At 47.6% G+C, this 27,363-nt stretch overlaps 1 protein-coding gene across 2 annotated transcripts; it reads left to right on the plus strand.

Moving 5' to 3' along the window:
* Window positions 1-374: 374 nt before the first annotated feature.
* Arhgap30 (Rho GTPase activating protein 30) lies at window positions 375-26,652 on the plus strand. 2 transcript variants are annotated; one of them, XM_045144780.1, is made up of 12 exons: window positions 375-616; window positions 12,923-13,025; window positions 17,940-18,084; window positions 19,249-19,331; window positions 19,487-19,594; window positions 20,540-20,667; window positions 21,043-21,217; window positions 21,301-21,404; window positions 21,481-21,558; window positions 22,428-22,829; window positions 24,038-24,303; window positions 24,393-26,652. In XM_045144780.1, exons 1-12 carry the CDS (start codon window positions 520-522, stop codon window positions 25,980-25,982), a joined length of 3,279 nt encoding a protein of 1,092 aa, XP_045000715.1. In that variant the 5' UTR covers window positions 375-519; the 3' UTR covers window positions 25,983-26,652. The 2 variants fall into 2 exon arrangements, with proteins under 2 accessions (XP_045000715.1, XP_045000716.1); XM_045144781.1 differs by lacking the exons at window positions 375-616; window positions 12,923-13,025; window positions 17,940-18,084 and adding an exon at window positions 19,129-19,136.
* Window positions 26,653-27,363: the final 711 nt, after the last annotated feature.

The raw sequence follows: 27,363 nt of genomic DNA on the forward strand, positions 1-27,363 counted from the left end.
ATTTGGGTCTCTAGGGATGTCAGTCACCTGCTCACGCCCTAGGCACCATCACTCCACCCCAGGGCTCTGACATCACAGTCCCTTTGACCAATAGGTAAAGTCCCAGCAATGGGTGAGGATGTGTTGGCTACCTCCCCCACCCCAGGGCCTGTGGTTGAAAGATGCTCTAACAGGAAGTGGGTTTGAGGAGCTGCACGGCTTCCTGGCGCTCCCCTTCACCCCCCCAAGAGCTGCGCAGGCGAGAAGGGCAAGTGCTCTGCTGGGCCACGAGACACAGCTTCATTCCTGGGTCCTGGTAGCTTCCTCTTCCATATCCACTTCCGTGTGGCCAAGGCCCCAGAGGCAAGAGCTGCTGTCCGTTACCGTTACCCGGGCCAAACTCCACCCCTAGTTTGGAGGCCTGCCCCCACCCCTCACCCTGAGGCTGGGCAAATCCCAGCAACTGGCTGGGATCCCATGGGAGACTGGTAGGGGCAAAGGTCTTGGGGGACAGAGGTGGCCGGGCTTGGGGCTCCTGCCATGAAGTCTCGGCAGAAAGGAAAGAAGAAGGGAAACCCCAAGGAGCGAGTGTTTGGGTGCGACTTGCAGGAGCATCTGCAGCATTCAGGCCAGGAGGGTAAGGAGGTCAACGGGGAGCTGGGGTGGGCTGGTGGCCAGACTCCAGGTGTCTCCAGTCTGATCTGGTCTAAGGGGTTCGAGCAGCTTCTGGTGCTTCTGAGGAAATGGCAGTGGCCTAGGGTCATTACCCAAGAGGCCTATGAGCACACAAGACAAGAAACGTGGCTCAAGAGACGCTCCCTTGTGTCGATTTGGAGGGATGGATGGGTGGTTGAGGGCTCAAGGATGCACTCACCCAGGGAGCAGTGAGGGGAGAGCTTGGACATACAGGTACAGGAACAGTGACTGAGAACACAGAGAGTGGGGGTGAAGATGACCGAGTGAGGAGAGTGAAGGAACAGTAGATCGTTCTGGGTCCGAATGCAAGGATTCAGAAGGCCCCCGGCGGTTCTGAGGATGCCACCTGGGGAGAGAGAAAGCAGGCATCCTAGCTTAACAGCAAGGAGCGCGTCCTTGTGCAGGCTTGCTGGGTCGCTGGAGAGATTGGGATGGGGCGGCCTCCTTCTACAGGCGCTGTGCAAAGGTGGAACAGGTTCAAAGTGGAGTTCAAGGGGAGAAGCTGCTGGTAGGGGGAACACCGGAAGAGTGAAGGAGATGACTTTAGTCCTAGTTTAATGCTGAGAGTGGAAGTTTCAAAGGATGGTGGGCGTTGGGGCTGTCTGCAGCTCCCTCAGCTCTTCCTCCAAGCTACTTTGGAGTGAAGTGGATTTGGAAGCCAGCAGGACCAGGGACAACAACAGACTCATGACCTATACCAGCCACTCAAAGCCATTTCTTTAAAAAAATATACATTTTATTAGGCCAAGCGTGGTGGCGCACGCCTTTAATCCTAGCACTTGGGAGGCAGAGGTAGGAGGATCGCTGTGAGTTCGAGGGCACCCTGGGACTACATAGGAAATTCCAGGTCAGCCTGGGCTAGAATGAGATCCTACCTCGAACCCCCCCCAAAAAATATATATATATATAATTCAGAGAGAGGCAGATAAGAGACAGAGAGAGACAAAGAGAATGGGTGTCCCAGTGCCTCTAGCCACTGCAAACAAGCTCCAGACACTTATGCCACCTTGTGCATCTGGCTTTACATGGGTACTGGGGAATTGAACCTAGGTCCTTGAGCTTTGAAGACAAAATGCTTTAAGTGCCAAGCCATCTCTCCAGCCCTCAAAGCCATTTCTTAATGTGATTTGAAGGTATCCTGACTGTATGGCCAATCTTGTTTGCCACACGCTGAGTGCCTTACAGAGAAGGGCATGATTCTCTACCACCCCCCCCCACTGTACCCCACCCCAATCTGTCATTTCCTCTTTGTCCTCTTCTCTGGCTGTGGTGCCTGCATTGAAGGGAGGGTGTTGGTGGTTCCCAACTCATTTCCTGCTCTTGGCCCCGCCCTTGTGTCCCCAGATACCTCCTTCCCCTTTTCTCCTCCCCAAGAGGGCCCCCATCCCTATGGGCCTCCATTAAGGGAAAGGCTGGGCCCCAAGAAAGAGTGTTAAACAGCTAAGGCAGACTTCTCTGGGCCTTCCCTTCCTTTTCTTCCTAGGCCAGGTGGTTGTGGCATAGGCCTTACTGCTTTACAAGCATTCCTCTCTAGATGATTCTTGTCTGAGAACCTCAGTACTTAATTAGGGACGATGTTCTAGCTTTCTGCAAGCCTCCCAGTTCAGCCTCCTTGCTCTGGCATGGTCCTTTCCTGGGGTTTCCTTCATCAACCCTATTCTTGAAACCCTGGTCCCCCAAACAGTCCAGGTCTTACTTCTGAGGCCCACCATTGCTACGGTCTCTGTTCCCAGCAGGCGAGGGCATTCTCTCCCGAGGAATAAGCATGTGGCGGCTGCGTCCTGATTCCAGGTGAACCCCGGAGCAGGTGGGAAGTACCCTCTGCCGTCTTCAGAACTTCACCGGAACCCAAGGGGGGAGAGTTGGATGTAAGGGTAGCAGAGCATGCAACCCTTCCTGGCACAAAAAGATGGCAAGTGATAGGACTGAGGGAGGTTGGTGGTGATGGTTTTCTCTCTAACCCAAGGCCCAGCAAGAAAATGAAAGCCCACACCAGTGAGGTCTGCCTCTGGTTAACTGGTAATTCCTGGTCATCTTGGATGTCACTATCCTTAGAACCTTGCTCCACCTTAGACCAATTCTTTGTCCCCAAATGGATCCCTTTCTTTTTTAAAATATTTTATTATTTATCCATCTATTTATTTATTTACTTATTTAGAGAGAAAGAGAATGAGCATGCCAGGGCCTTTAACCATTGCAAATCAACTCCAAATGCATGTATTACTATGCACATCTGGCTTACACGGGTTGTGGGGAGTCAAACCTAGGTCCTTAGCTTTGTAGGCAAGCACCTTAACCTCTAAGCCATCTCTCCAGCCCAGGATCTATCTTTCTCAAGTTCTGCACACACTTTGATATCTCCGTTAGGTTTCAGGCTTGCTTTAGGTATTTCTCCTTGACTGCCCATATCCTTCATGTGTTCAGCATTTTAACTTCGTCATCCCAACCTTGTCTCTAAATTGTATCTCTGACCTCATCTCTCTGATGGTGATTGCTATCTTCCCAACCCCCCATCTCTCTGATCCTGTCCCTCCCCCCCACAACATTTCTTGACTCATTTCCTCCACAGCTTTGACTCCTTCAGCCTTTGCATGCTTTCTCTGAGGACCTACTCTGGAAGTTCAAAGTCAGCTGAGAGATTAAAATGGGAAGATCTGGTTTGCTAGCTGTTTGTGTGCCAAGGATCTAGGATTTTAGATGACAGCAGCAGACTATTATTTGATTTGGGGGGGGACAAAAAAAATCTTACTACTTTGCCCAGGCTGGCTTGTCCTCCTGCCTTAACCTCCTGAGTGCGGGGATGACAGGTGTACACCAGAAAGTCCAGCCAGCAGACTGGGAGTGAGCAGAGCAGTGTGGTGGCCAAAAGAGTTGGTGCAGCATTAGGCATCCAAGGATAGAGCAGTGGCTCCGATGAGGAACATTCAGAGCTGAGAACCTGAGGACAGGATTGGGGAGGAGGGCCTCTAGCAAATGGGAACAGTTCCTGAAGATATGGGTAGTCCACAGACCTGGGACTACAGTTAATTAAAGGTGACAAGGGCCCAAGCTTGAGGACCCACTTGCTAGTAGATCATGTGAGAGTCCTGCATCCCTGGTTCTTCTTTTTTTAAGTTATTTATTTGTTTGAGACAGAAAGAAGAGAGAGAGAGAGAGAATGGGTACACCATGGCCTCCTGCTGCTGTGCAGAACTCCAGACACATGCCGTACTTTGTGCATCTAGCTTTACATGGGCATGGGGGAGTTGAATCCAGGGCCATCAGGCTTGGCAAGTAAGCACCATTAGCCACTGAGCCACCTAACTACCCAACCCTAGGTCCTTCATTTTTTTTTTAATTTTTTATTTATTTATTTGAGAGTGACAGACACAGAGAGAAAGACAGGTAGAGGGAGAGAGAGAGAATGGGCGCGCCAGGGCTTCCAGCCACTGCAAACGAACTCCAGACGCGTGCGCCCCCTTGTGCATCTGGCTAACGTGGGACCTGGGGAACCGAGCCTCGAACCGGGGTCCTTAGGCTTCACAGGCAAGTGCTTAACCGCTAAGCCATCTCTCCAGCCCGGTCCTTCATTTTTAAGGAGGTACTCACTCTCAGGATTCTGCACGCACACCATTGTTAGCACTGTGGTTCTTAGAAGTGGGCTTTGGGTTCCCTAGTGGTTGCCATTTCAGACTCAGAAGGCCTACAAAGAGTAAAATGAGGGGTCTGGAAGAAACACACTGACATATGGGAGGAATTTCTCTGGTGAGACCTAGTTTGTTTTTATATTTTTCTTTTTTTTTTTTATGAGAGAGAGAGAGAAAAAGAGAGAAAGAGAGAGAGAGAATTGGCACTCCTGGGCCTCCAACCACTGGATTCAAACTCCAGACATGTGTGCCATCTTGTGCGCATGTGTGACCTTGCGCACTTGCATCACCCTGTGTGTCTGGCTTACGTGCATCTGGAGAGTTATGTGGGTCCTCAGGCTTTGCAGGCAAGCATCTTAACCATTAAGCCATCTCTCCAGCCCAAGACCCAGTTTTGTCATGAGCATATCCTTTACTGAATCTCCAAGAGATGTCAGCAATTCTTTTAGCTGACTGATAATTCGCTGCATCATTTCATAAACATTGAGTACCTTCTTTTTCACTGCTGTGCTAGATACCAAGACAAGACTTCCATTTGTCTAATAAGTATTATAATACTGTAATAATACATAATAAATAGAGATGACTGTGAGAACTGAGCAAAGGGTTCAGAAGTGAAGATGGTATTCTGTTCCTGTTATTTATTTATTTATGAGAGAGAGGGAGAGAGAGAGAATGGGCTCACCCAGGCCTTTCATTACTCCAAATGAACTCCAGATGCATGTGCTACCTTGTGTACCTGGCTTTATATTGGATACTGAAGAATCAAACCTTGGTCCTTAGGATTTACAGGCCAGCACCTTAAACACTGAGCCATCTCTCCAGACCATGTTTCAATTTTATTTTATTTTATTTTTTTTCAAGGTAGGCTGATCTGGAATTCAATCTGTAGTTACAGATTGACCTCGATCCTCCTGCCTGTGCCTTCTGAGTGCTGGGATTAATGGTGTGTACCATCAGGCTGGACTTGTATCAATTTTTGTGTGTGTGGTTTTTTGAGGTAGGGTGTTGTTCTAGTCCAGACTGACCTGGAATTCACTATGGAGTCTCAGGGTTGCCTAGAACTCATAGCGATCCTCCTCCCTCTGCCTCCCGAGTGCTGAGATTAAAGGCGTGTGCCACCATGCCCGGCTTGCTTCACATATTAAGATGAAGTCTCATCTGTTGCAGGCTAGCCCTGCGTGCTTGGGCTCAAGTAACCCTCCATCTTGATCTCCCCAGGAGCTAGAACTATAGGCATGTACCATTGGGCCCTGCAGGGAAATAGTGTTTTAGATGTATTTTTGGGGGGTATGTTTTGAGTTAGGGTCTCACTCTAGCTCAGGCTGAGCTGGAATTCACTATATAGTCTCAGGCTGGACTTGAACTCACAGTGATCCTTCTATCTCTGCCTCTCAAGTGCTGGGACTAAAGGCATGTGCCACCATGCCCAGCTGAGATGTATTCTTATGAGATTTTTTTTCTAGTTGTCTTGAGGTAGGATTTTGCTCTAGCCCAGGCTGACTGGAAATCTCCGAGCTTAATATATATATTTAGTTTTTTGAGACAGGGTCTCACTCCAGCCCAGGCTGACTTGGAATTTACCATGTACTTTCAGGGTGGCCTTGAACACACGACGATCCTCCTACCTCTGCCTTCCGAGTGCTGGGATTAAAGGCGTGTGCTACCACACCCGGCTCCTAAAAGATATTTTTATTTAGTTATTTGCAAGCACAGAGAGAAAGAGAGAGAAAAAGTATGGGTATTCCATGGCCCCTTCCACTGCAAAAGAGCTCCAAATGCAGCACCACTTTATGCATCTGGCATCCTGGCAAGGGCTCCCCTGCTGTAAAACAATATGGTGAAGAAATGGAAAGAAAACTGGCTGTATACAGAAGGGACCAAGAGCATGGGGTGGCCTTTATGTACCTTCTCTTTTGAGACCTGATTTAGTCACATGAGATCTAACCTATGTCCAAGAGAATATTTCAAAGCTTGGTGGTACACATCTATTATCCCAGCCTGAGCTATATGTATTTCACATATAAAGACTCTTCCTCAAATTATAACAAAACATGTGCTCACCAACATAATATAACAAACAAAATCCAAGAGATGTTATTAATTCATTCATAAAGATAGAAGCCAGGCATGGTGGTATACACCTTTAATCCCAGCACTCGGGAGACAGAGACAGGAGGATTGCCATGAGTTCAAGGCCACCCTGAAACTTCATATAATGAATTCCAGGTTGGCCTGGACTAGAGTGAGACCCTACCTCGAAAAAACAGAATTAAAAAAAAAAAAAGATAGAACCCCATGACCTAATTACCATCAATTTAAGTCCCTCCTTAAATGTTCTACCATCTCAACATTACCACACTGGACTTGGTTTGTGATGGTTGTATATACCACACTGAGGTGTGTATATAAACTATTCTGTATTTCCTTTTTTCTTTTTTGGTTTTTTGAGGTAGGGTCTCACTCTAGCCAGGCTGACCTGTGGAGTCTCAGGGTTGCCTTGAACTCAGGATCCTCCATCTCTGCCTCCCAAATTCTGGGATTAAAGGTGTGCACCACCATGCCCAGCTCCTTTTTTTATTTTTCAATGTAGGGTCTTGCTTTAGCCCAGGCTGACCTGGAATTCACTGTGTAGTCTCAGGGTGGCCTTGAACTCATGGCAGTCCTTCTACCTCAGCCTTCCAAGATTTGTGCCACCACTCCCTGCTATTCTGTATTTCACATATATAAGGTATTTCATATATATACATACATACATATACATAATTTACCAATAGAAAGAGATAGAGAGACAGACAGAATGGGCATACCAGGGCCTCCAGCAGCTGCAAATGAATTTGAAATATGTATGCCACATTGTGCGTCTGGCTCTACGTGGGTACTGGGGAATTGAACTGGGGTCGTTAGGCTTTGCAGACAAGTACCTTAACTGCTGAGTCACCTCTCCAGCCACCAATCTGCATTTCTAAAGTAAGCAATCAATGTTTGGATGGTGTGGTGGTTTGATTCAGGTGTCCCCCATAAACTTAGGTGTTCTGAATGCTAGGTTCCCAGCTGATGGGGATTTGGGAATTAATGCCTCCTGGAGGAAGTGTATTGTTGGGGGCTGGCTTATGGGTATTAAAGCCAGTTTCCCCTTGCCTGTGTTTGGCACACCCTCCTGTTGCTGTGTCCCACCTTATGTTGGCCAGGGGGTGATGTCTACCCTCTGCTCATGCCATCATTTCCCCCTGCCATCATGGAGCTTCCCCTTGAGCCTGTAAGCCAAAATAAATCTTTTTCCCAGAAGCTGCTCTTGGTTGGGTGATTTCTACCAGCAATGCGACCCGGACTGCAACAGATGGTATGGGGCTGGATGTGTGTGCAGCAAATGCTTTACAGCTGGCATTTGAGTTGGGATTCGATACACTGTTTTGAGGCTATATTGCTGTCAGAAAACATAGCTGTATCACATTAGATCTTGTCCGTAAAGAGCTTACAGTCCAGTGACAGGGAGGGGCCAAGGGTCAGGAGAGAGAAAACAATTTTGTGCACTTTTGGAGTTCAATCCTAGCTATAGCTGGTTACATCTGGGCACTCATTATTCTTTGATACTTTGTTAAATGAGAACTAGCGGCTGGAGAGATGGCTCAGTTGTTAAGGCACTTGCCTGCAGAGTCTAACAGCCCAAGTTCAATTCCCCAGTACCCATGTAAAGCTAGATGCCCAAATGGCGCATGCATCTGGGGTTCCTTTGCAATGGCTGGTGGCCCTGGTGTGCTCATTCTCTTGGTTTCTTTTCTATCTCTCTCCGATTGTGAATTAAATGGGAACTAGAAGTTAATACATGGCTGGGCACATAGCTGCTTCTCTCCTGAAATGACCCATTTGAAGGTCAGCAACTTTTTTGTGTACTTTCCAATGTCAGAATGAATAGCCTTCAGTTTCTTACCAGAGAAAGTGCCTCCAAATAATATACCTTGGGCTGGAGAGATAGCTCAGTGGTTAAGGTGCATGCCTGCAAAACCTAAAGATCAGGGTTTGATTTTCTACTACTCACACAAAGCCAGATGCACAAAATGACATATGCATATGGACATATCATTTGCAGGGCCTGGCGGCTCTGGTGTGCCCATTCTCTCTCTTAGTCTGTCTGTCTGTCCTCTATCTCTCTCAAAATTACTCCTTTGCTTTGCCTCTTCTGCCCACAAGACTGCTGCTCCCTTTAAAAATTCTACAGAGAAGACTGGAGAGATGGCTTAGTGGTTAAGCACTTGCCTGTGAAGCCTAAGAACCCCAGTTTGAGGCTCAATTCCCCAGGACCCACATAAGCCAGATGCATGAGGTGGCACATGCATCTGGAGTTCATTTTCAGTGGCTGTGGCCCTGGTGCACCCATTTTCTCACCGCCCCCCCTGCCTCTTTCTTTGTCTGTCTATCACTCTCAAATAAATAAATAAACAAAAATTAAAAAAAAAATTCTACAGAGGAGGCTAGAGAGATGGCCTAATGTTTAAGGTGCTTGTCTGTGAAGCCTAAGGATCCAGGTTCAATTCTCCCGGTCCCATGTAAGCCAGCTGCACAAGATGGTGCATGTGTCTGTAGTTTTTTTTTTGCAGTGGGTAGTGACCCTGGTATACCCATTCTCTCTCTCTCTCTTTCTCTCTCTCTCCCTCTCTCTCTGTGTCTCAAATAAAAAATAAATAAATAAAAATTTAAAAATTCTACAGAGGGCTGGAGAGATGATTTAGCAGTTAAGGTGCTTGCCTAGGAAGCTTAAGGAGCCAGGTTTGATTCTCTAGGTCTCATGTAAGCCAGATGCACAAGGTGTCACATGTGTCTGGAGTTCATTTGCAGTGGCTAGAGGCCCTGGTGCGCCCATTCTCTCTCTCCTTCTCTCTCTGTCTCAAATAAAAATACATTTTCAAAGATTTTTTAAGAGCCGGGCATGGTGGCGCATGCCTTTAATCCCAGCACTCGGGAGGCAGAGGTAGGAGGATTGCCATGAGTTCAAGGCCACCCTGAGATGACAGAGTTAATTCCAGGTCAGCCTGGACCAGAGTGAGACCCTACCTCAAAAAAAAAAAAAAAAAAAAAAGATTTAAAAAAAATTCTGCAGATGCAGGCTGGAGGGATGGCTTAGCAGTTAAGCGCTTGCCTGTGAAACCTAAGCACCCCAGTTCTATACTCAATTCCCCAGGACCCACGTTAGCCAGATGCACAAGGGGGCACATCTGGAGTTTGTTTGCAGTGGCTGGAGGCCCTGGTGTGCCCATTCTCTTTCTCTCTCTTTTTCTCTCCCTCTTTCTCTGTCAAATAAGTAAATAAATAAAATAAAATAAATTTTAAAAAAGATTCTGGAAGGCCAGGCATGGTGGCACACACCTTTAGTTCCAGCACTCGGGAGGCAGAGGTAAGAGGATCACCATGAGTTTGAGGCCACCCTGAGACTACATAGTGAATTCCAAGTCAGCCTGGGCTAGAGTGAGACACTACTTTGAGAAACCGAAATAAAAAAATAAAAAATTCAACAGAGCCAGGCATGGTGGCACATGCCTTTAATCCCAGCACTCAGGTGGCAGAGGTAGGAGGATCACTGTGATTTCAAGGCCACTCTGAGAATAATACATAGTGAATTCAGGTCAGCCTAGGCTATAGTAAGTCCGTACCTCAAAAGAACAAAATAAATAAAAAAATAAGAATTCTAGGGCTGGAGAGATTGCTCATTGGTTAAGGCACTTGTCTACAAAGCCTAAGGACCGAGGTTCGATTCCCCAATACCCACATCAAACCAGATGCACAAATTGGTACATGCATCTGGAGTTCGTTTGTAGTGGCACTATATCCTGGTATGTCCATTCTCCCCCCCCATCTCTCTGTCTCTGCTTGCAAATAAAGAACTGACAATATTTAAAAAAAAAATAAAAATTCCGTAGTAGGGCTGGAGAGATGGCTCAATGGTTAAGGTGCTTGCCTGCAAAGCCAAAGAACGCAGGTTTGATTCCCCAGGACCCATGTAAACCTGATGCACAAGGTGGCACATGTGTCTGGAGTTTGTTTACAGTGGCTAGAGGCCGTGGTGCACCCACACTCTCTCTCTCTTTCTCAAATAACTAAATTAATAAAATAAAAATAATACAGGAATAAGAAAATAGTGCTGAAGAGATGGCCCAGGTGTTAAATGTACCTGCTTGCTAAACCTAATAGTGCCCAAAGTGGCAAAATGCATTTGGAGTCTGTTTGCAGTGGAAGGAGGCCCTGTTGTGCCCATACTCTCTTTTACTCTCTCTTTCCCTCTCTCTATAATATGTGTGTGTGTGTGTGTGTGTGTGTGTGTGTGTGTGTGTGTATATATAATTTTTTGAGGTAGCCCAGGCTGAGGGTTCTGAGGATCTGAACTCTGGTCATCATGCTTATACAACAAGCACTTTTAACCACTAAGCTGTCTCCACAGCCCAAACCTAACTTCATTTATTTTATTTTATTTTTTATTCATTTGGTTTTTTAAGGTAGGGTCTCACACTAACCCAGGCTGACCTAGAATTCACTCGGTTGTCTCAGGGTGGCCTTGAACTCATGGTAATCCTCCTATCTTTGCCTCCCAAATGCTGGGATTAAAGGCACGTGCCACCCTGCCTGGCCCAAACCTAACTGTCAATGTCAGCATTAATAATACAGGAATAGGGCTGGAAAGATGGCTTAGCAGTTAAGATGCTTGCCTGTGAAACCTAAGAACCCAGGTTTGATTCTCTCGTGCCCACGTAAGCCAGATGCATAAGGTGGTGCAAGCATCTGGAGTTCATTTGCCATGGCTAAGAGGCCCTGGTGCACCTATTCTCTGCCTTTGCTTCCCTCTCTCAAATAAATAAATTGATAAATAAATAAATATTGCAAAAAAAACTTTTTTAAAAATATTTTTTGTTCATATTTTATTTATTTATTTGAGAGTGACAGACACAGGGAGAAAGACAGATAGAGGGAGAGAGAGAATGGGCGCGCCAGAGCTTCCAGCCACTGCAAACGAACTCCAGACGCGTGCGCCCCCTTGTGCATCTGGCTAACATGGGACCTGGGGAACCGAACTTGAACCGGGGTCCTTAGGCTTCACAGGCAAGCGCTTAACCGCTAAGCCATCTCTCCAGCCCCCCAAAAGAAGCTTTTTAAAAAAGTTACTTTCATGTTGGGTCTTTGTGTGTGTGTGTGTGTGTTTCTGATTTGTTTATCTCTAAGCAAACTTCTTTTTTTTTAATTGTTTTTTGGTTTATTTTTATTTATTTGAAAGCGACAGACAGAGAGAAAGAGGCCGGTGGAGAGACAGAATGGGCATGCCAGGGCCTCTGGCCACTGCAAACGAACTCCAGACGCAAGTGCCCCCTTGTGCATCTGGCTAACGTGGGTCCTGAGGAATCGAGCCTTGACCGGGGTCCTTAGGCCTCACAGGCAAGCGTTTAACCACTAAGCCATCTCTCCAGCCCTCTAAGCAAACTTCTTAAGATTTATTTGTGGGCTGGAGAGATGGCTTAGCGGTTAAGTGCTTGCCTGTGAAGCCTAAGGACCTCAGTTCGAGGCTCTGTTCCCCAGGTTCCACGTTAGCCAGATGCACAAGAGGGCGCACGCATCTGGAGTTCGTTTGCAGAGGCTGGAAGCCCTGGCGTGCCCATTCTCTCTCTCTCTTCCTCTATCTGTCTTTCTCTCTGTGTCTGCTGCTTTCAAATAAATAAATTTAAAAAAATTTAAAAAAAAAAGAAAAGATTTATTTGTGATCTGGATTTACATATAAGGTGTTAAATATATATGGACTGTTAACATAGAATGCAAAGTTTTGGGCTGGAGAGATGGCTTAGTGGTTAAGCGCTTGCCTGTGAAGCCTAAGGACCCCGGTTCGAGGCTCGACTCCCCAAGACCCATGTTAGCCAGATGCATAAGGGGACACACGCGTCTGGAGTTTGTTTGCGGTGGCTGGAGACCCTGGCGTGCCCATTCTCTCTCTATCTGCCTCTTTCTCTGGCTGTCACTCTCAAGTAAATAAATAAAAATGAACAAAAAAAATAGAATGCAAGTTTTTCAAAAGCCCAGTTATAAAGGTTTATTGTTTTACAACCACAGCTGATAATATTCTGTGTAAATCATAAACAACAAATAGAATATACTTGGTAGTCAAAAAAAGGTACAAGCCAAGAGTGGTGAAAAAAAAAAATTAAAAAGGGTATAGCCAGGCATGGTGGTGCGTGCCTTTAATTCCAGCACTTGGAAGGCAGAAGTAGGTGGATCACTGTGAGTTTGAGGCCATCCTGTGACTACATAGTGAATATCCAGGTCAGCCTGGGCTAGAGTGAGACCCTACCTCAAAAATCTTAAAAAATAAATGGGAGGGATACTACTGAAAGGAGTGGTCAGCACAGTGGGCAGCATGTAACCCACCCCTCACTGCAAGGGTTTATGTCAAGGCTCCAAGACCAAGGGTAGAGATGGTACAGAGAGTTTGGAGCTGTTAACCTGTAAAAATCTGCCGAGTTTTGTTTATTCCATAAACTTTGTCCTCCATCCCCAGGAGCCCCTTTCCCTGATGCTTCTGTTTCTCAGAGTCCTGGCCAATCTCTGGCCTCTCCACTTTTCTAACCCTTTCTCTGCCCATCTGTCAGTGCCTCAGGTGCTAAGGAGCTGTGCAGAGTTCGTGGAGGAGTATGGAGTGGTGGACGGGATCTACCGCCTCTCAGGGGTCTCCTCCAACATACAGAAGCTCCGGTGAGTCAGAGTGGGCGGGCTCTGTGGCCAGGAGGTCAGGGGGCTCTGGTGAGAGCTGCTATGCAGAGCAGCAGAGGGGAGAGGAGGTGGGAGAAGGAAGCATAGCGACAGTATTGTCTAGGGAGGAGCTGTGTCGTCTCTACAGGCATGGTCATGGGTCCTCCTGCCCCAACACGCCGCGCACACACACACATATCTCCACATTTTCCCTCCCACATATACCCAGTTACCTTTTTCAAAAATTAGATATAGGGCTGGAGAGATGGCTTACCGGTTAAGCGCTTGCCTGTGAAGCCTAAGGACCCCGGTTCGAGGCTCGGTTCCCCAGGTTCCACATTAGCCAGATGCACAAAGGGGCGCACGCGTCTGGAGTTCGTTTGCAGAGGCTGGAAGCCCTGGCGCGCCCATTCCCTCTCTCTCCCTCTGTCTTTCTCTCTGTGTCTGTCTCTCTCAAATAAATAAATAATATTTTTAAAAAATTAGATATAATTTGTATAACATAAAATTTACCATTTGCAGATGTACAAGTAAGTGGTTTTTAGGACATTCAAAACATTGGGGCTGGAGAGATGGTTTAGCGGTTAAGCACTTACCTGTCAAGCCTAAGGACCCCGGCTCGAGGCTCAATTCCCCAGGACCCACGTTAGCCAGATGCACAAGGTGGCGTATGCATCTGGAGTTCGTTTGCAGTGGCTGGAGGCCCTGGTGCGCCCATTCTCTCTTTATCTCTCTGCCTCTTTATTTCTCTTTCTGTCGCTCTCAAATAAATAAATAAAAATAAACAAAATTTTAAAAAAGCATTGCATAACCTGCAACCATCACCACTAACTCCAGAACACTTTGGCATCTCCCAAAGAAACTGTTCTCCTTCACCTAGCCTCTCAACTTTCTGTCTGGAGGGATCTGTCTATTTCATATAAATGGAATGACACAGTATGTGTCTGTATGTCTAGATCTTCACTTAGAATGCTTTCAAGGTTCATGCGTGTTGTGGCATGCACCAGCATTTTATTCCTTTCTGGCTATGTCACATTTTCTTACTCATTTGTCACTTGATAGTCATCTGGTTTGTTTCCACCTTTTGGCTGGCATGAACAAATTCTTTTATAAACATGTACACGTTTTCGTGAACATGTATTTTCAGCCCTTTTAAGCACATACTGCAGAGTAGCGGGTCTTATGAAACTTTGTGTTGAACTTTCCAGGTAACTGTCAAACTCTTTTCCATAACAGCTGTGCCATTTACATCCCTGCCAGGGATAGTTCAATCTCTCCACACCCCTGCCAACATCTCTGACTGTCTTTTTAATTGTAACCATGCTGGTGGGTGGAGCTGCCATGTCACTGTGATTTATACATGTTCTTTCCTAGCAGCAAGCAATGTTCAACGTCTTTTCATGTGCTGATCGTGCATTTGTGTACTTCTTTTGAGAAATGACTGTTTAAATCATTGATTTATGGGCTGGAGAGATGGCTTAGCAGTTAAGGCACTTGTCTGCAAAGTAAGAGAACTTAGGTTTGATTCCCCAGGACCTACATAAGCCAGATGCACAAGGTGGCGCATTTGTCTGGAATCATTTGCAGTGGCTAGAGGCCCTGACATGTCTATTCTTTTTCTCTCTCTCAAATAAATAAATAAATATTTAAAAAAAAAAATCATTGACTCATGGGGCTGGAGAGATGGCTCAGTGATTAAGCGCTTGCCTGTGAAGCCTAAAGATCCTGGTTCAAGGCTCGATCCCCCAGGACCCACATTAGCCAGATGCACAAGGGGCACACACGTCTGGAGTTTGATTACAGTGGCTGGAAGCCCTGGTGCACCCATTCTCTCTCTCTCTCTCTCTCTCTCTCTCTCTCTCTCTCTCTCCTTGCCTCTTTTTCTTACTGTCCGTTGCTCTCAAATAAACGAATAAAAAATTTTTTTAAATTCCATTAAAAAAAATCATCGATTTAGCCAAGTGTGGTAGTGCACGCCTTTAATCCCAGCACTCAGGAGACAGAGGTAGGAGGATCGCTGTGAGTTTGAGGCCACCCTGAGACTCCATAGTGAATTCCAGGTCAGCCTGGGCTAGAGTGAGACCCTACCTCAAAAAAAAAAAAAAAAAAAAAAACCCAAAGACAAACAAACAAAATCATTGATTTGTAAAAAGAGCTCTTTATATGTTTTGAATACTAGATGAATGCTTCATAAATATCTTCTCCCAGTCTGTGGATTATCTTCACTTTTCTTCTCACCCCTCCCACCCACCACCCACCATGGTGCTGGAGTTCAACCTAGGATTCACTTTATTGATACTGTCTTTTATTGATACTGTCTTTTGACACTCAAAGGTTCTTTGTTTTTGTTTTTTTGTTTTCCAAGGTAGGGTCTCTCTCTAACCCAGGCTGACCTGGAGTTCACTATGGAGTCTCAGGGTGGCCTCGAGCTCTTGGCAATCCTCCTACCTCTACCTCCCAAATTCTGGGATTACACCATGCCTGGCTCAAAGGTTCTTTTTTAAAAATATTTTATTGTTATTTATTTGACAAAGAAAGAGGGAGAGAGAGGAAAAAAAATGGGTGTGCTGGGGCCTCCAGCCACTATGCAGCTGACTAACATGGGTCCTGGGGAATTGAAGCTGGGTCCTTTGGCTTTGCAGGCAAATGCCTTAACTGCTAAGCCATCCCTCCAGCCCTCAAAGGTTCTTTTTAAATTTTTTGTTTATTTTTATTTATTTATTTGAGAGTGACAGACAGAGAGAGAAAGAGGCAGAGAGAGAGAGAGAGAATGGGCGCGCCAGAGCCTACAGCCACTACAAACTCCAGATGTGTACTCCCCTTGTGCACCTGGCTAATGTGGGTCCTGGGGAATCAAGTCTCAAACCGGGGTCCTTAGGCTTCACAGGCAAGAGCTTAACCACTAAGCCATCTCTCCAGCCCAAAGGTTCTTTTTAAATTTTTTTTTATTTAGTTATTTGAGAGCGACAGACACAGAGAGAAAGACAGATAGAGGGAGAGAGAGAGAATGGGCGCGCCAGGGCTTCCAGCCTCTGCAAACAAACTCCAGACGCATGCGCCCCCTTGTGCATCTGGCTAACGTGGGACCTGGGGAACCGAGCCTCGAACCGGGGTCCTTAGGCTTCACAGGCAAACGCTTAACCGCTAAGCCATCTCTCCAGCCCGTTCTTTTTAAAAATATACTTTTATTTATTTATTTTTAGAGAGAGAGAGAGAGAGAGAGAGAATGGATATGCCAGGTCCTCTAGCCATTGCAAAAGAATTCCAGACACATGCGCCACTATGTGCATCTGGTTTAGGTGGGTTGTAGGTCCTTAGGCTTTTCAGGCAAGCACCTTAATCATTAAATTATCTCTCCAGCCCAAAAGGTTCTCTTTCTTTCTTTGTTCTTGCTCTCTCTCTCTCTCTCTCTCTTTTTTTTTTTTTTGGTCTTGTGTGGTAGAGTCTCACTCTAGCCCAGGCTGACCTGGAATTCACTATGGAGTCTTAGGGTGGCCTCAAACTCAAGGCGATCCTCTTACCTCTGCCTCCCCAGTGCTGGGATTAAAGGCGTACACCACCATGCCCGGCTTTTTTTCTCTTTTTTGAGACAAAGTCTCACTCTGTAGCCCAGGCAAGCCTGGAACTTACTGTTGTAGCCCAGGCTGACCTTGAACTCATGGTGATCCTCCTGCCTCAGCCTCCTGAGCAGTGAGATTGCAGGTATGAACCATCCATCGTATCTAGACTAAGTTCTTTTTTTTGAAGGGGTGGTGGAAGGTTTGAGGCATAGTATTTCTATTAGCCCTGGGTTGCTGGGAACTTGCTAAGTAGGTGAAGCTGGCATTGAAATTACCGGGACATTCCCGCATCAGCCTCCCAAGTGCTGGGACCGCAGGTGTTAAGCACCACACCCGAGCCCCGGTAAAAGCTCCTGTGATGTCAGGTTATCTACGTTTTTCTCTGTGTTTGCTTGTGCCCAATCCCAGCAAGGCCATGAGGCCTAACACCTGTGCTTCTCTGCAAACGCTACATCAATCCGGTGTTACGTTTACCCAAAAGTGCTTACTTTGCTCCGTTTCCCAGTTCTACCGACTCCCGTGAACTCCATCACTGCTGCTCACACCGGCAGTGGTGTCCCTGGCTTATCTTTGGTCATGCAAAAATCCACTTGCCTAACCACATGCCCATTTTCATAGCCAAATCTAGACATCAACATATAATGTCTTAACCTGGTATAGTAGACAGCTTTATGTTGCTGGAATGAACTTCCAAACCAGACCCAGTTTCTAGGAGGAAAGGATTTATTGAAGCTTACAGATCCAGAGGAAGTTCCATAATGGTGGAAGAAGCTGGCCCCCTTTACACAGATCCAAGCACACCCGGGAACCCCCAGGCAGAGCTCAGTCACTCTGCACACCTTCAGGCTAAAATCAGGATCTGCCCCCAAGTCACATGTGTCCCACCCCAGCAGGAGCAGAAGCTTCAAACTCACTGTTAGTAACACCTGACTCTATAGGGGCCATAAATTCAAGCTACCCCACCTGGTGTGGTGTCTCATGCCTATAATCCCTGCATTTGGGAGGCTGAATTAGGAGGAGCTTGAGGCTAGCCTGAGACTACAGATTACGTTCCAGGTCAGCCTGGGCTAGAGTGAGACCTTACCTGGAAAAGAAACAAACAAACAAACAAAAAAACCACAAACAGAAAAGAACATAAATGCTTTATACTTGTTGATACATAGATGGCAAGTACATACAGACGTGCCAACATGAGCGCGTGTGCGGGCGTGCATGCATGTGTGTATGTTCTTACAAGTCCCACATGTGTCGACCCGTGACCCTGCCTGGAGCTCACCTCACAGCTTCCTCCTCTTCCCCAAATTTGTCCTCTCCGATCCTGACCACTCCTGACCACTCTGCCTCCCCCGCTCCCCAGGCAGGAGTTTGAGGCAGAGCGGAAGCCAGACCTTCGGCGGGATGTTTACCTCCAGGACATTCACTGCGTATCGTCCCTGTGCAAGGCTTATTTCAGAGAACTGCCAGACCCCCTGCTGACGTACCGGCTCTATGACAAATTTGCCGTGAGTAGAGCGGCAGATGGGTGGAAGACAGGGTTCAGGGGCAGTCCGTTCCAACCTTGACATCTCCGGTGTGTACACGTCAGCCAGCATCGGAGTGGTCTTGAATGACAGTAAAGCATCCCTGGGGAGACCCCTCCTCCCTGAACTTCCCAGCACCCCCCCCCCCGTCCCAGCCTCTGCCAATCCCTCTTATCTTCATTTTCCCTCCACAGTGTCTCTTCCCTAAGGCTTAGGGGAAGTAAAGGCCAGATTGTCCAAGCTGGAAGGCCTTGGAAAGCACCCACACCAGAGTTGCCCTACAGTTAGAAAACAAAACACTTCTTTAGAAAATCGAAACCTTTTCAGGGCTCTTTCCACTAACTGTTAATTATGTGTTGACCAGCTTTTGCATGAGAAAATGAAAAAAAAAAAGCCATCCTGAACTGAGTGATGCTTTTAAAATAAAATTTCAGCTATTTAGGAGGCTGAGGCAAAAGGATTGCTGGGGCCCAGAGTTCAAGACCAGCCTGGGAATTATAACAAAACCCTGTGTCCCAGCCACCACCAAAAAAAAAAAAGGAAGGTGTATTTTCTGAGCACAACAGCGCTGCAGGGTCCTGGGTCACAGCATCCCCTGTTTAGTCTACATAGACTAGCCTGGGTGGGTTAAGCCTTCCTGGACACCTTGAGACAACTTTGCAGTCCCTGGGATAAGCACAGGGTGGGCACACTGATGCAGCCAAGGCCAGAGCTGCACCAGTGAGGACACTGAGGCAGGGACTGGCACTAAGTCGCCCAAGATCACACAGTTTGTAAGTGGCGTAAGAACGGTTCAGTTGCTGTCCTGTGTGGGCCCTAACTTCCAAGCTTTCTTTTTATGGTTCTAGGGGTTGGCTTTGTGAATGCTAGACACTGTCTCTACCACAGAACTACACCTCAGTCCTTGGTTTATTTTATTATTTTATTTTTGTTTTCTGAGGCCTCTTCTCCCTCCAGAATGCTGGGATTACACACACGCCCCACTCTGTTCATGTGGAGCTCTTTTTACTATGCGTGGTGCCTCGAAGATCCAGGTGGGGGCGCTGTGGACTACAGCGGATTGTTCCTTAGAGTTTGATGCGGAGCTTGAAGAAGGAGGTGACTGCTAAGTCAATTTCTCCTTCTTGTACCCTTGTCACCAATCAGGAGGCAGTGGCAGTGCAATTAGAGCCGGATCGCTTGGTCAAGATCCTAGAGGTGCTTCGAGAACTCCCTGTCCCAAACTACAGGTGTGTGGGGTTCCATCCCTTACACCCCAAGACCTGTATCCCGACCTCACCTATTGCCCAGTTGGTTTCTCCCCTAGAGGCTTGCTTTTCTATCCCAGCTCCAAGCCAACCCTTGCACTCATGTTTCCTACATGATCCTTGCCTCACTTTTGTAGGACGCTGGAGTTTCTCATGCGGCATTTGGTTCACATGGCCTCATTCCGTGCCCAGACCAACATGCACGCTCGCAATTTGGCCATTGTGTGGGCTCCCAACCTGCTGAGGTGGGTGTATGTGTGAGCGGTGTGAGGGGATGCTGGAGAGACTCGCCTCTGAAAGGCTCATCTTGTTGTAGCAAGATATATGAGGATGGGTGTGGCTGTGTGGGTGAATTTGAGAGGAGTGAGGGGTTCTCACAAAGCTCAACAAAACAAAAAGGCTCCTTAGCGGTCATGTGCAGCCGTTTGTGTGTGTGTGTGTGTGTGTGTGTGTGTGTGTGTGTTAGCTCACGTACATCATTGCTGCAGTCAGAGGCCGAGGTAGGAGGATGGTGTTGACTTCTAGGTCAACCTGGCCCACAATGAAAACCTGCCTCAAAACAGAAGTCAAAAGCTGGGCATGGTGGTGGACACTTTTAATCCCAGCACTCGGGAGGCAGAGGTAGGAGGATTGCCAGGATTTCCAGGCCACCCTGTGACTACACAGTGAATTCCAGGTCAGGCAGGGCTACCTCGAAAAACCAAAAATAAATAAATAACTGAGTAAATAAATAAATAAAAGTAGTAGTTGAGTGGTATGAGCCCCACCCATATGAACCTTCCAGAAGCCAAGCCCTGAAAAGCAAGGCCTTTGTGTTTTTCTACACGCACGGTGTTGTTGAGCTCAGGGACTAGAGAGAACCCTCTAGGCCCTTGCCAAATGTTTGAGCAAGTGTCTTACAGTGTAGTCGAGAACTGGGCTCCATACCCTCCCACATTCGTGTTGCACGAGGCATGGTGAATTACGGCAACTCTCATGGCCTGCTTTGTACCACAGTGCAAGGAAGTATGTAAGGAAAGCAGAGATTAACCCTGAGGGTGACCAAGGAAGTTTCCTGAAGGCAGTAGTATTTGAAACTTGAATCATACATATGGCTTAAGAGGTAAAAATGGGGTTAAGGACAAGGAGGGAAAAATTTAGATGGGAAAGTGCATTAGGGGATAGGGAAGAATAACTCCATATCCCCACAGGTCTAAGGACATAGAGGCCTCAGGCTTCAATGGGACAGCGGCCTTCATGGAGGTGCGCGTGCAGTCCATTGTCGTCGAGTTCATCCTCACCCATGTGGACCAGCTCTTCGGGGGTGCTACTCTCTCTGGTCAGTGTCCTTCTTGCCCACAGCCTACCACTACTCTTTGTCTAGGGAATCATGTTACAGAGAACCAGAAGGCCACTTAGTTCTGTCTCCCCACTTTTCAGATAGGAAAACTGAGTCTTACAGAGATATGGTGGTGGTAGTCATATGGATAGGACCTAGAGAGATAGTGCAGTATAGACTCTGAATCTTAAGGCCACTGTCCTGAGATCTCCTGGCCTTCTTTGGTCATGAGGACACCTCTTGGACATGGGAGGGGCCTGTCTCCAGGTGTCTCTAAATATATCCTGTTAGTTGGTGAGGGGAGATATGGGGCTGGGAATCTGAGGTCCCACTCTTGGCTTTGTTCTTGTCTGGCCAAATTCATTTTCTTTCTAGCCGGTGCAGAAATGGAGAATAGATGGCGGTCACTTCCAGGGACGCGGGCATCGGGCAGCGCTGAGGACCTCATGCCCAGGTCTCTCCCCTACCACCTGCCTAGCATCTTGCAGGCTGGCGATGGACCCCCACAGATCCGGCCCTACCACACTATCATTGAGATCGCAGAGCACAAGTAAGTCCTCCTTCCGGAGCCCTCCTCCCCTACCTGCACCAATCCTCAGATTCCACCCCTAGCGATTTCTTCACAACCCGCAGGAGGAAGGGTTCTTTGAAGGTCAGGAAGTGGAGATCTATCTTCAATTTGGGTCGCTCTGGCCATGAGACAAAACGTAAACTTCCACGAGGGCCTGAGGACAGGGGTGAGTATGGGATGGTAGGAGATGGGCTTCTGCTGAGGTCATGCAAGGCCCTGATGCTATCCAGCTTCTCTTGCAGAGGACAAATCCAGTAAGGGATCACTGCGGCCAGCCAGGAGCATGGACTCATTGAGTGCTGCAGCTGGAGCCAGTGATGGTGAGTATAGGTGTGCAATGCGTTGTGTGTGTGTGTTCTGTAGAGCGACAGCATGGGCATGGACATTCATAATGAAGCCAACTGTATTCTGCATTCAGTGATTCATATATATATATATGTATATGTATATATATTTGGTTTTTGGAGGTAAGGTCTCACTCTAGCCTAGGCTGACCTGGAATTCACTATGGAGTCCCAGGCTGGCCTCAAACTCACTGCGATCCTCCTACCTCTGCCTCCCGAGTGTTGGGATTAAAGACGTACGCCACCACGCCTGGCCAAAAGTGTTTTTTGATAGTTTATTTTCATTTATTTATTTGAAAGAGAGAAAGAGAGAGAATATGGATGTGCAAAGGCCTCTAACTACTGTAAACGTCCTCCAGACTTATGCACCACCTTATGCATATGGCTTACTTGGGTCCTGGGGAATTGAAACTGGGTCCTTTGGCTTCACAGGCAAGCATTTTAACCACTAAGCTATCTCTCTAGCCCTCCAAAAATACTTAATGAGTGCCTGTTATATACCAGCTCCTGTGATTGATGCCAAATTTATAGCATGAGCTTATATTCTAATCCATGAATGTGTTCACAAGTATTTGTACATGAAGAGGATTCTGTGGGGAAGAGGCAGGGATGGCAGCCAGTGACTCTATCTGCAGGTAGGGAAGAGGCCCATTGGTGTGGTTTTAGACCTACTGGCTAGAGGAAGGGTTTATAGTAGTGGCCAAAGGAAGCTGGGCCTGGTACCTTTCAGGTTTTACTGGGTCCAAGGAACTGAAAAGCAGAGAGCATTCTCCCAGAGTCTTCCTGAGCTGTGAGGCCCTTTGGAGCTCAGGCTATTGACTACTTGGTCCTTTCTCTCCTTACAGAGCCAGAAGGGCTCGTAGGACCTAGCAGTCTCCAGTCAAGTTCACTGACACCTGAGAGCCTGGAGAACAATTCTGTGGAAATAGCAGAAGGTGAACAGGATCCTGAAGTGGAGACACTGGGCGGTGTGAACTCTGAGCCAGGCACCCCACAGGCTAGCCGGTTAGCCACCCGAGCTGTGGGCAGCAGCCGTGCAGAGCGCTGTGCTGGGGTCCACATCTCAGACCCCTACAACGTCAACCTCCCAGCACACATAACCTCTATCCTCAATGTGCCTCCGAACATCATCTCCAATGTCTCATTGGCCCGGCTTACTCGTGGTCTTGAGTGTCCCGCTCTACAGCCCCGGCCAAGCCTTGCTTCTGGTCCTGGCCCAGGCTCTGGCCTTGGCCCTGGCCCCCCAGGTGAGAACCCAGAGATTCCCCAGGACTGGAGAGGGGCCTAGAACTTGTTGAGGATGTAGCCTGGGAAAGCCAGAGGCCTCAGCTCTTAGGGGTTGGAGGAATTACCCTCATTGGCTTCCTTGGATTCGAGGTTGGGGAATCCGTTACATGACCATGATAATGTCCCCAAAATAGGGGTCTGTGTAAGACACATATAGCAGGGATTTACTAAGTTATGTGATAGATGACTTTGTGTCACTGTAACTATCTGACAGCTGCACCTATTACTATGTGTCAAAGGCTGTGTCAGGCATTCTGCAGGTATTTGCTCATTTCATTTCCTCATCATCTGCTGACATTGCTATCCTTCTATTACAGCAGTGGAGTCAAATTTGTTACTGATTTATATAGGAAGAGGCAAATCCTTGCTCTGATTCCTATTCCTAAAAGTGTCCCTGATAAAAAGCTATGAGGCAGCATAGGATAGAGGGAAGGGATATGGGCTATAGGGTTAAGTAGACTTGGGTTCCAAATTTTGCTGTGCCACTAATTGGCTGTGTGACCTTAGAAAAATCATTTATTGTGGAGGCTGAGAATATGTAACTCAGTTGATAGAGTCTGCCTAACCCTAGCACTGTAGTAACTCGGTGTGGGTGTGTGTACCTGTAATCTCAGCACTTAGGAGGTCGAGGCAGAATCAGAAGTTCAAGGTGATCCTTGGCTACATTCCTGAGTTTGAGGCCAGCCTTAGATACAGAAGACTATACCTCAACAAAAATCACAACAACAACACAGTAAGACATTGGTACTTGGAAGGCAGAGAGAGGAGGATCACAGGTAATTTGAGGCTAACATAGCAAGTCTATATAGCACATCCCAGGCTAGCCAGGGATACACTGTGAGACCGTTTAAAAAAAAAACTACATAAATAAAAATAAGTAGATAAACAAACAAATAGGGACAATCTCCTACATGATTTATTTTTCAGAAAAGAGAAAGGAACTGTATTATAAAATAGGAAGCACAGTGCATGGCCCTGGTGGAGCCTTAAGAGAAGCAGCTACAAAATAATGGCGAGGGTATTAGTTCTAGTCTGGGCAGACTCACATGTGGGGTATCTGTGTTGGGAGTACTGAGCCCCTGTCACATCCATGCCAGGAAGACCTGTCTCAGAAAGGGTCAGGACTGGCCTTCACTTCTGTATTTCCAGGGTACCTTTTTCTTAACAGATGAGAAGTCGGAGGAAGGACCAGTCCCAGGTCCCCTGGCTGACTCAGATCCGGCAGACATGACTCTTTCCCTGGAGGATTCCCTGTCCCAAGAGGTGCAGGATTCCTTCTCCTTCCTAGAGGACTCGAGCAGCTCAGAGCCTGAGTGGGTGGGGGCGGAGGATGGGGAAGTGGCCCAGGCAAGAGCAACAGGAGCAGCCTTCTCCCTTGGGGAGGACGACCCTGGGATGGGCTACCTGGAGGAGCTCCTGGGAGTTGGGCCTCAGGTAAGGAGGAGCATACTGGGCTTGGGGGTATGGAATCCAGGGGGTGGCCAGGGTGACCTGATCCTGACCCACAGTGCTGCGGCCTACAGGTGGAAGAGTTCTCTGTGGAGCCACCCCTGGATGACCTGTCTCTGGATGAGGCACAGTATGTCCTGGCCCCCAGCTGCTGTTCCCTGGACACTGCTGGTCTCACGCCTGAAGTGGAGGAAGAAAATGGGGAGGAAATCTTCTTGAGTGCCTATGATGACCTGAGTCCCCTTCTGGAACCTAAACCCAGGAGCTTGGAAGGTGTAGGGAATCTGAAGGAAGAGGCAACAGGGGGTGGGAAACAACCCCCGCTACAGACTAAAGAAGATCGGACATGCTGGGCAGCTGAGGAAAACCCTGAGGCTCAGCCCAAGAGCACATCAGACATCGAGGTAGAAGCTGGGTCTAGTCCAGGGACTGAAACAGAGGTGGAAAAGGCTAGTGAGAAAGAAAGGGAGGCCAGGGGCAGCCAAGAGGCGATGGCAGATTCTGAAGGAGGAAGTAGCGAAGAGACAGAGGCCAAGGGAGAGAAATCCAAAGGCCCAGAGGCCATAAGTACGGAGGAGACGAAATGTGTGGAAGGGCCAAAGGGAGGATGCAATAAAGATGAGGACGAGGAAGGAGCGATTGAGAGAGAAGAGCTCGAGAAAGGAGAGAAAGCCCCAGTGGCAGCTGGAAAGGACCTCAAGCACTGGGCCCAGGAACAACTGGTTGCCAGCGAGAGCTGGGAAGAAGTTGTACCCAAGCAAGAGGATAAGGGCCAAGGGCACAGAGCTAATAAGGACCACAAGGCAAGAAAAGACCAAGGAGATGGTGAAGACAGTGGGAGGCCAGGAGCAGCAGCTGAAGAGCGGGGAGAAAGCAAGATGCAAGGGAATGACGATGTAGAAGCTGAGGACCGGAGGGCTGTAAGTGGCCATTGTGAGGAGGCAGCTCTCTCTGAAGGGCCACGTGGCATGTCCCTGAGAGCTGACAGTATTGAAGAGTCCACTGCACAGGCTTCTGAGACAGAACAGCCTTTCCCACTGCCACCTGAGCCGGAGGGACAGTTCAGTCCTGAGGGATGTGACCTGTGGCCCAGTTCCTTTGGCTTTGCTGGCGGGGTGGGCATGCGCCTGGCTTCCACGCTGGTTCAGGTACAACAGGTCCGCTCTGTGCCTGTAGTGCCTCCCAAACCACAGTTTGCTAAGATGCCCAGTGTAACGTGTAGCAAGATCCATGTTGCACCTGCCAGCCCATGTCCAAAGCCTGGACGGCTCGACGGGATTCCTACGGAAAGGGCTTTGGGGTCTCGCACTTCCAGAGCTTCTTGGAGAAATGGAGGCAGTCTTTCCTTTGATGCTGCTGTGGCCCTGGCCCGGGAACGCCACAGGACTGAGGCTCAGGGACTTCAGCGGGCCCAGACCTGTACTGGACCTGGAGAATATAACCTCAACCCCAGAACCTCAGCCTGTAGCATGATCCCTACCCATTCTCTCCGGCCCCTTAGCTACTTGGAACTCCCACCTGAAGGCACAGAAAAGTCTGAGGCACGGAGTCGGCTTAGTTTGCCCCCTAGAGAGCCCCATCCCCCTATCTCTGTTATGTCCCCCCAGCGCAGAACATACGCATTTGAAACACAGGCTAACCTTGAGAAAGATGACGGGCTGTAATGAGGATCAAAGTTCTAGGCAAAGGGGACCAGTAAATGATGTTGACTTTCTGGAGTCCCCTCCTAGCTGTCTCTTCAGTCTGAGCACTATAGCTGTCTTTCCCATCTGAGCAGCTGTACTGCATTCCATGGGCTTTGGCCTCCCGGCCATTCTTTTTGACCATGGAAGGCACTGCCTTGGATTTACTTGGGCTTGTCTCAGACACAGCACTTAGGTGATCTCTTAGGTGAAATACTGTAAAATATTGTTCCTATGCAATCTGGTCATTGACCAAAGGGAACACCGGGTGGGTAGAAAGTTTAAGGGGTTTCACAAAGTGAAGAACACACTGGGGATTTCCAAGAAGCTCCTGTCCTCCTCTGAAGCTGTGGACTTCATGGAAGCCTGGAGTAAAAGAAGGGAACCTAGCCAGGTTAGATAGAAATGCCCACACATCTAGAAAAACCAGGTATCTGTGTTTTGTTCCTAAGATCCTTGGATATCTCCTGACCCTCTTAGCTCCAGATTAGGAGAAAAATGTCCAAGAAACTCTTTGATGTCCTCCACTGTTTGCTGAAGGAAATGTATAACATTGTCTGCCTTCAATTACCTTGCAGAAGAGAGGTCCAGTAGAGATCCCTCTGGCTCCTCCTTTGTCCATTAGAATGACTTTCTCCCATTTTAAGAAAAGTTCCAGAATGGTGTTACTCTGATTCTGGCACTGCTTCTCCATACAGATGGGGGCCACAGGCCCCACTGTGGTAGTGGTAGATGGCTCAGAATAAAAGTTTTATTTTTACATTTAAATAGTGTTGGGACTCATGACTCTTATTAAAGTCTTAGGTGAGAGAAAACATATTTTTATGTGTTTGTCAAATAAATATATGATGCATCTCTCTGGTTTTTTTTTTTTTTTTTTTGAGGTAGTGTCTCGCTTTAATCCAGGCTGACCTAAATTCACTATGTAGTGGTCTCAAACTCACAGCGATCCTCTTACCTCTGCCTACTGAGTACCAGAATTAAAGGCATACACCATCACACTGGCTGTATCTCATTTATTTTCTTGTTTGGGTATGCTTCCTCAGTTGTCAAGGAAACCTGTGGCTAGAAACTAGAACTGGGGTTCACAGTGGTCTAGAAATGAGGAAGAGAAACTTGATTTACATAATGTTCCACCTTATGCCAGGAACTGGACTAGGTTTCTGTGTGTGCCTAAAAACTTTACCCTTAACTGGGGGTGGTGGGGCACGCCCTTAATCCCAGCACTCGGGAGGCAGAAGTAAGAGGATCACCGTGAGTTCAAGGCCCCCCTGAGAATACATAGTGAATTTCAGGTCAGCCTGGGCTAGAGTGAGACCCAATCTCAAAAGAACAAAACAAAACAAAACAAAAACTTTACCCT

This window comes from Jaculus jaculus, chromosome 1, assembly GCF_020740685.1.
Source record: "Jaculus jaculus isolate mJacJac1 chromosome 1, mJacJac1.mat.Y.cur, whole genome shotgun sequence".
Classification (NCBI taxonomy): Eukaryota; Metazoa; Chordata; class Mammalia; order Rodentia; family Dipodidae; genus Jaculus; species Jaculus jaculus.

Coding starts and splice junctions, on each gene's coding strand:
- Arhgap30 (XM_045144780.1), top strand. CDS start 520: ATGAAGTCTCGGCAGAAAGGAAAGAAGAAGGGAAACCCCAAGGAGCGA. Junction 20,668..21,042: donor CGGGGGTGCTACTCTCTCTG/GTCAGTGTCCTT, acceptor TTTTCTTTCTAG/CCGGTGCAGAAATGGAGAAT. Junction 21,218..21,300: donor ATTGAGATCGCAGAGCACAA/GTAAGTCCTCCT, acceptor CACAACCCGCAG/GAGGAAGGGTTCTTTGAAGG.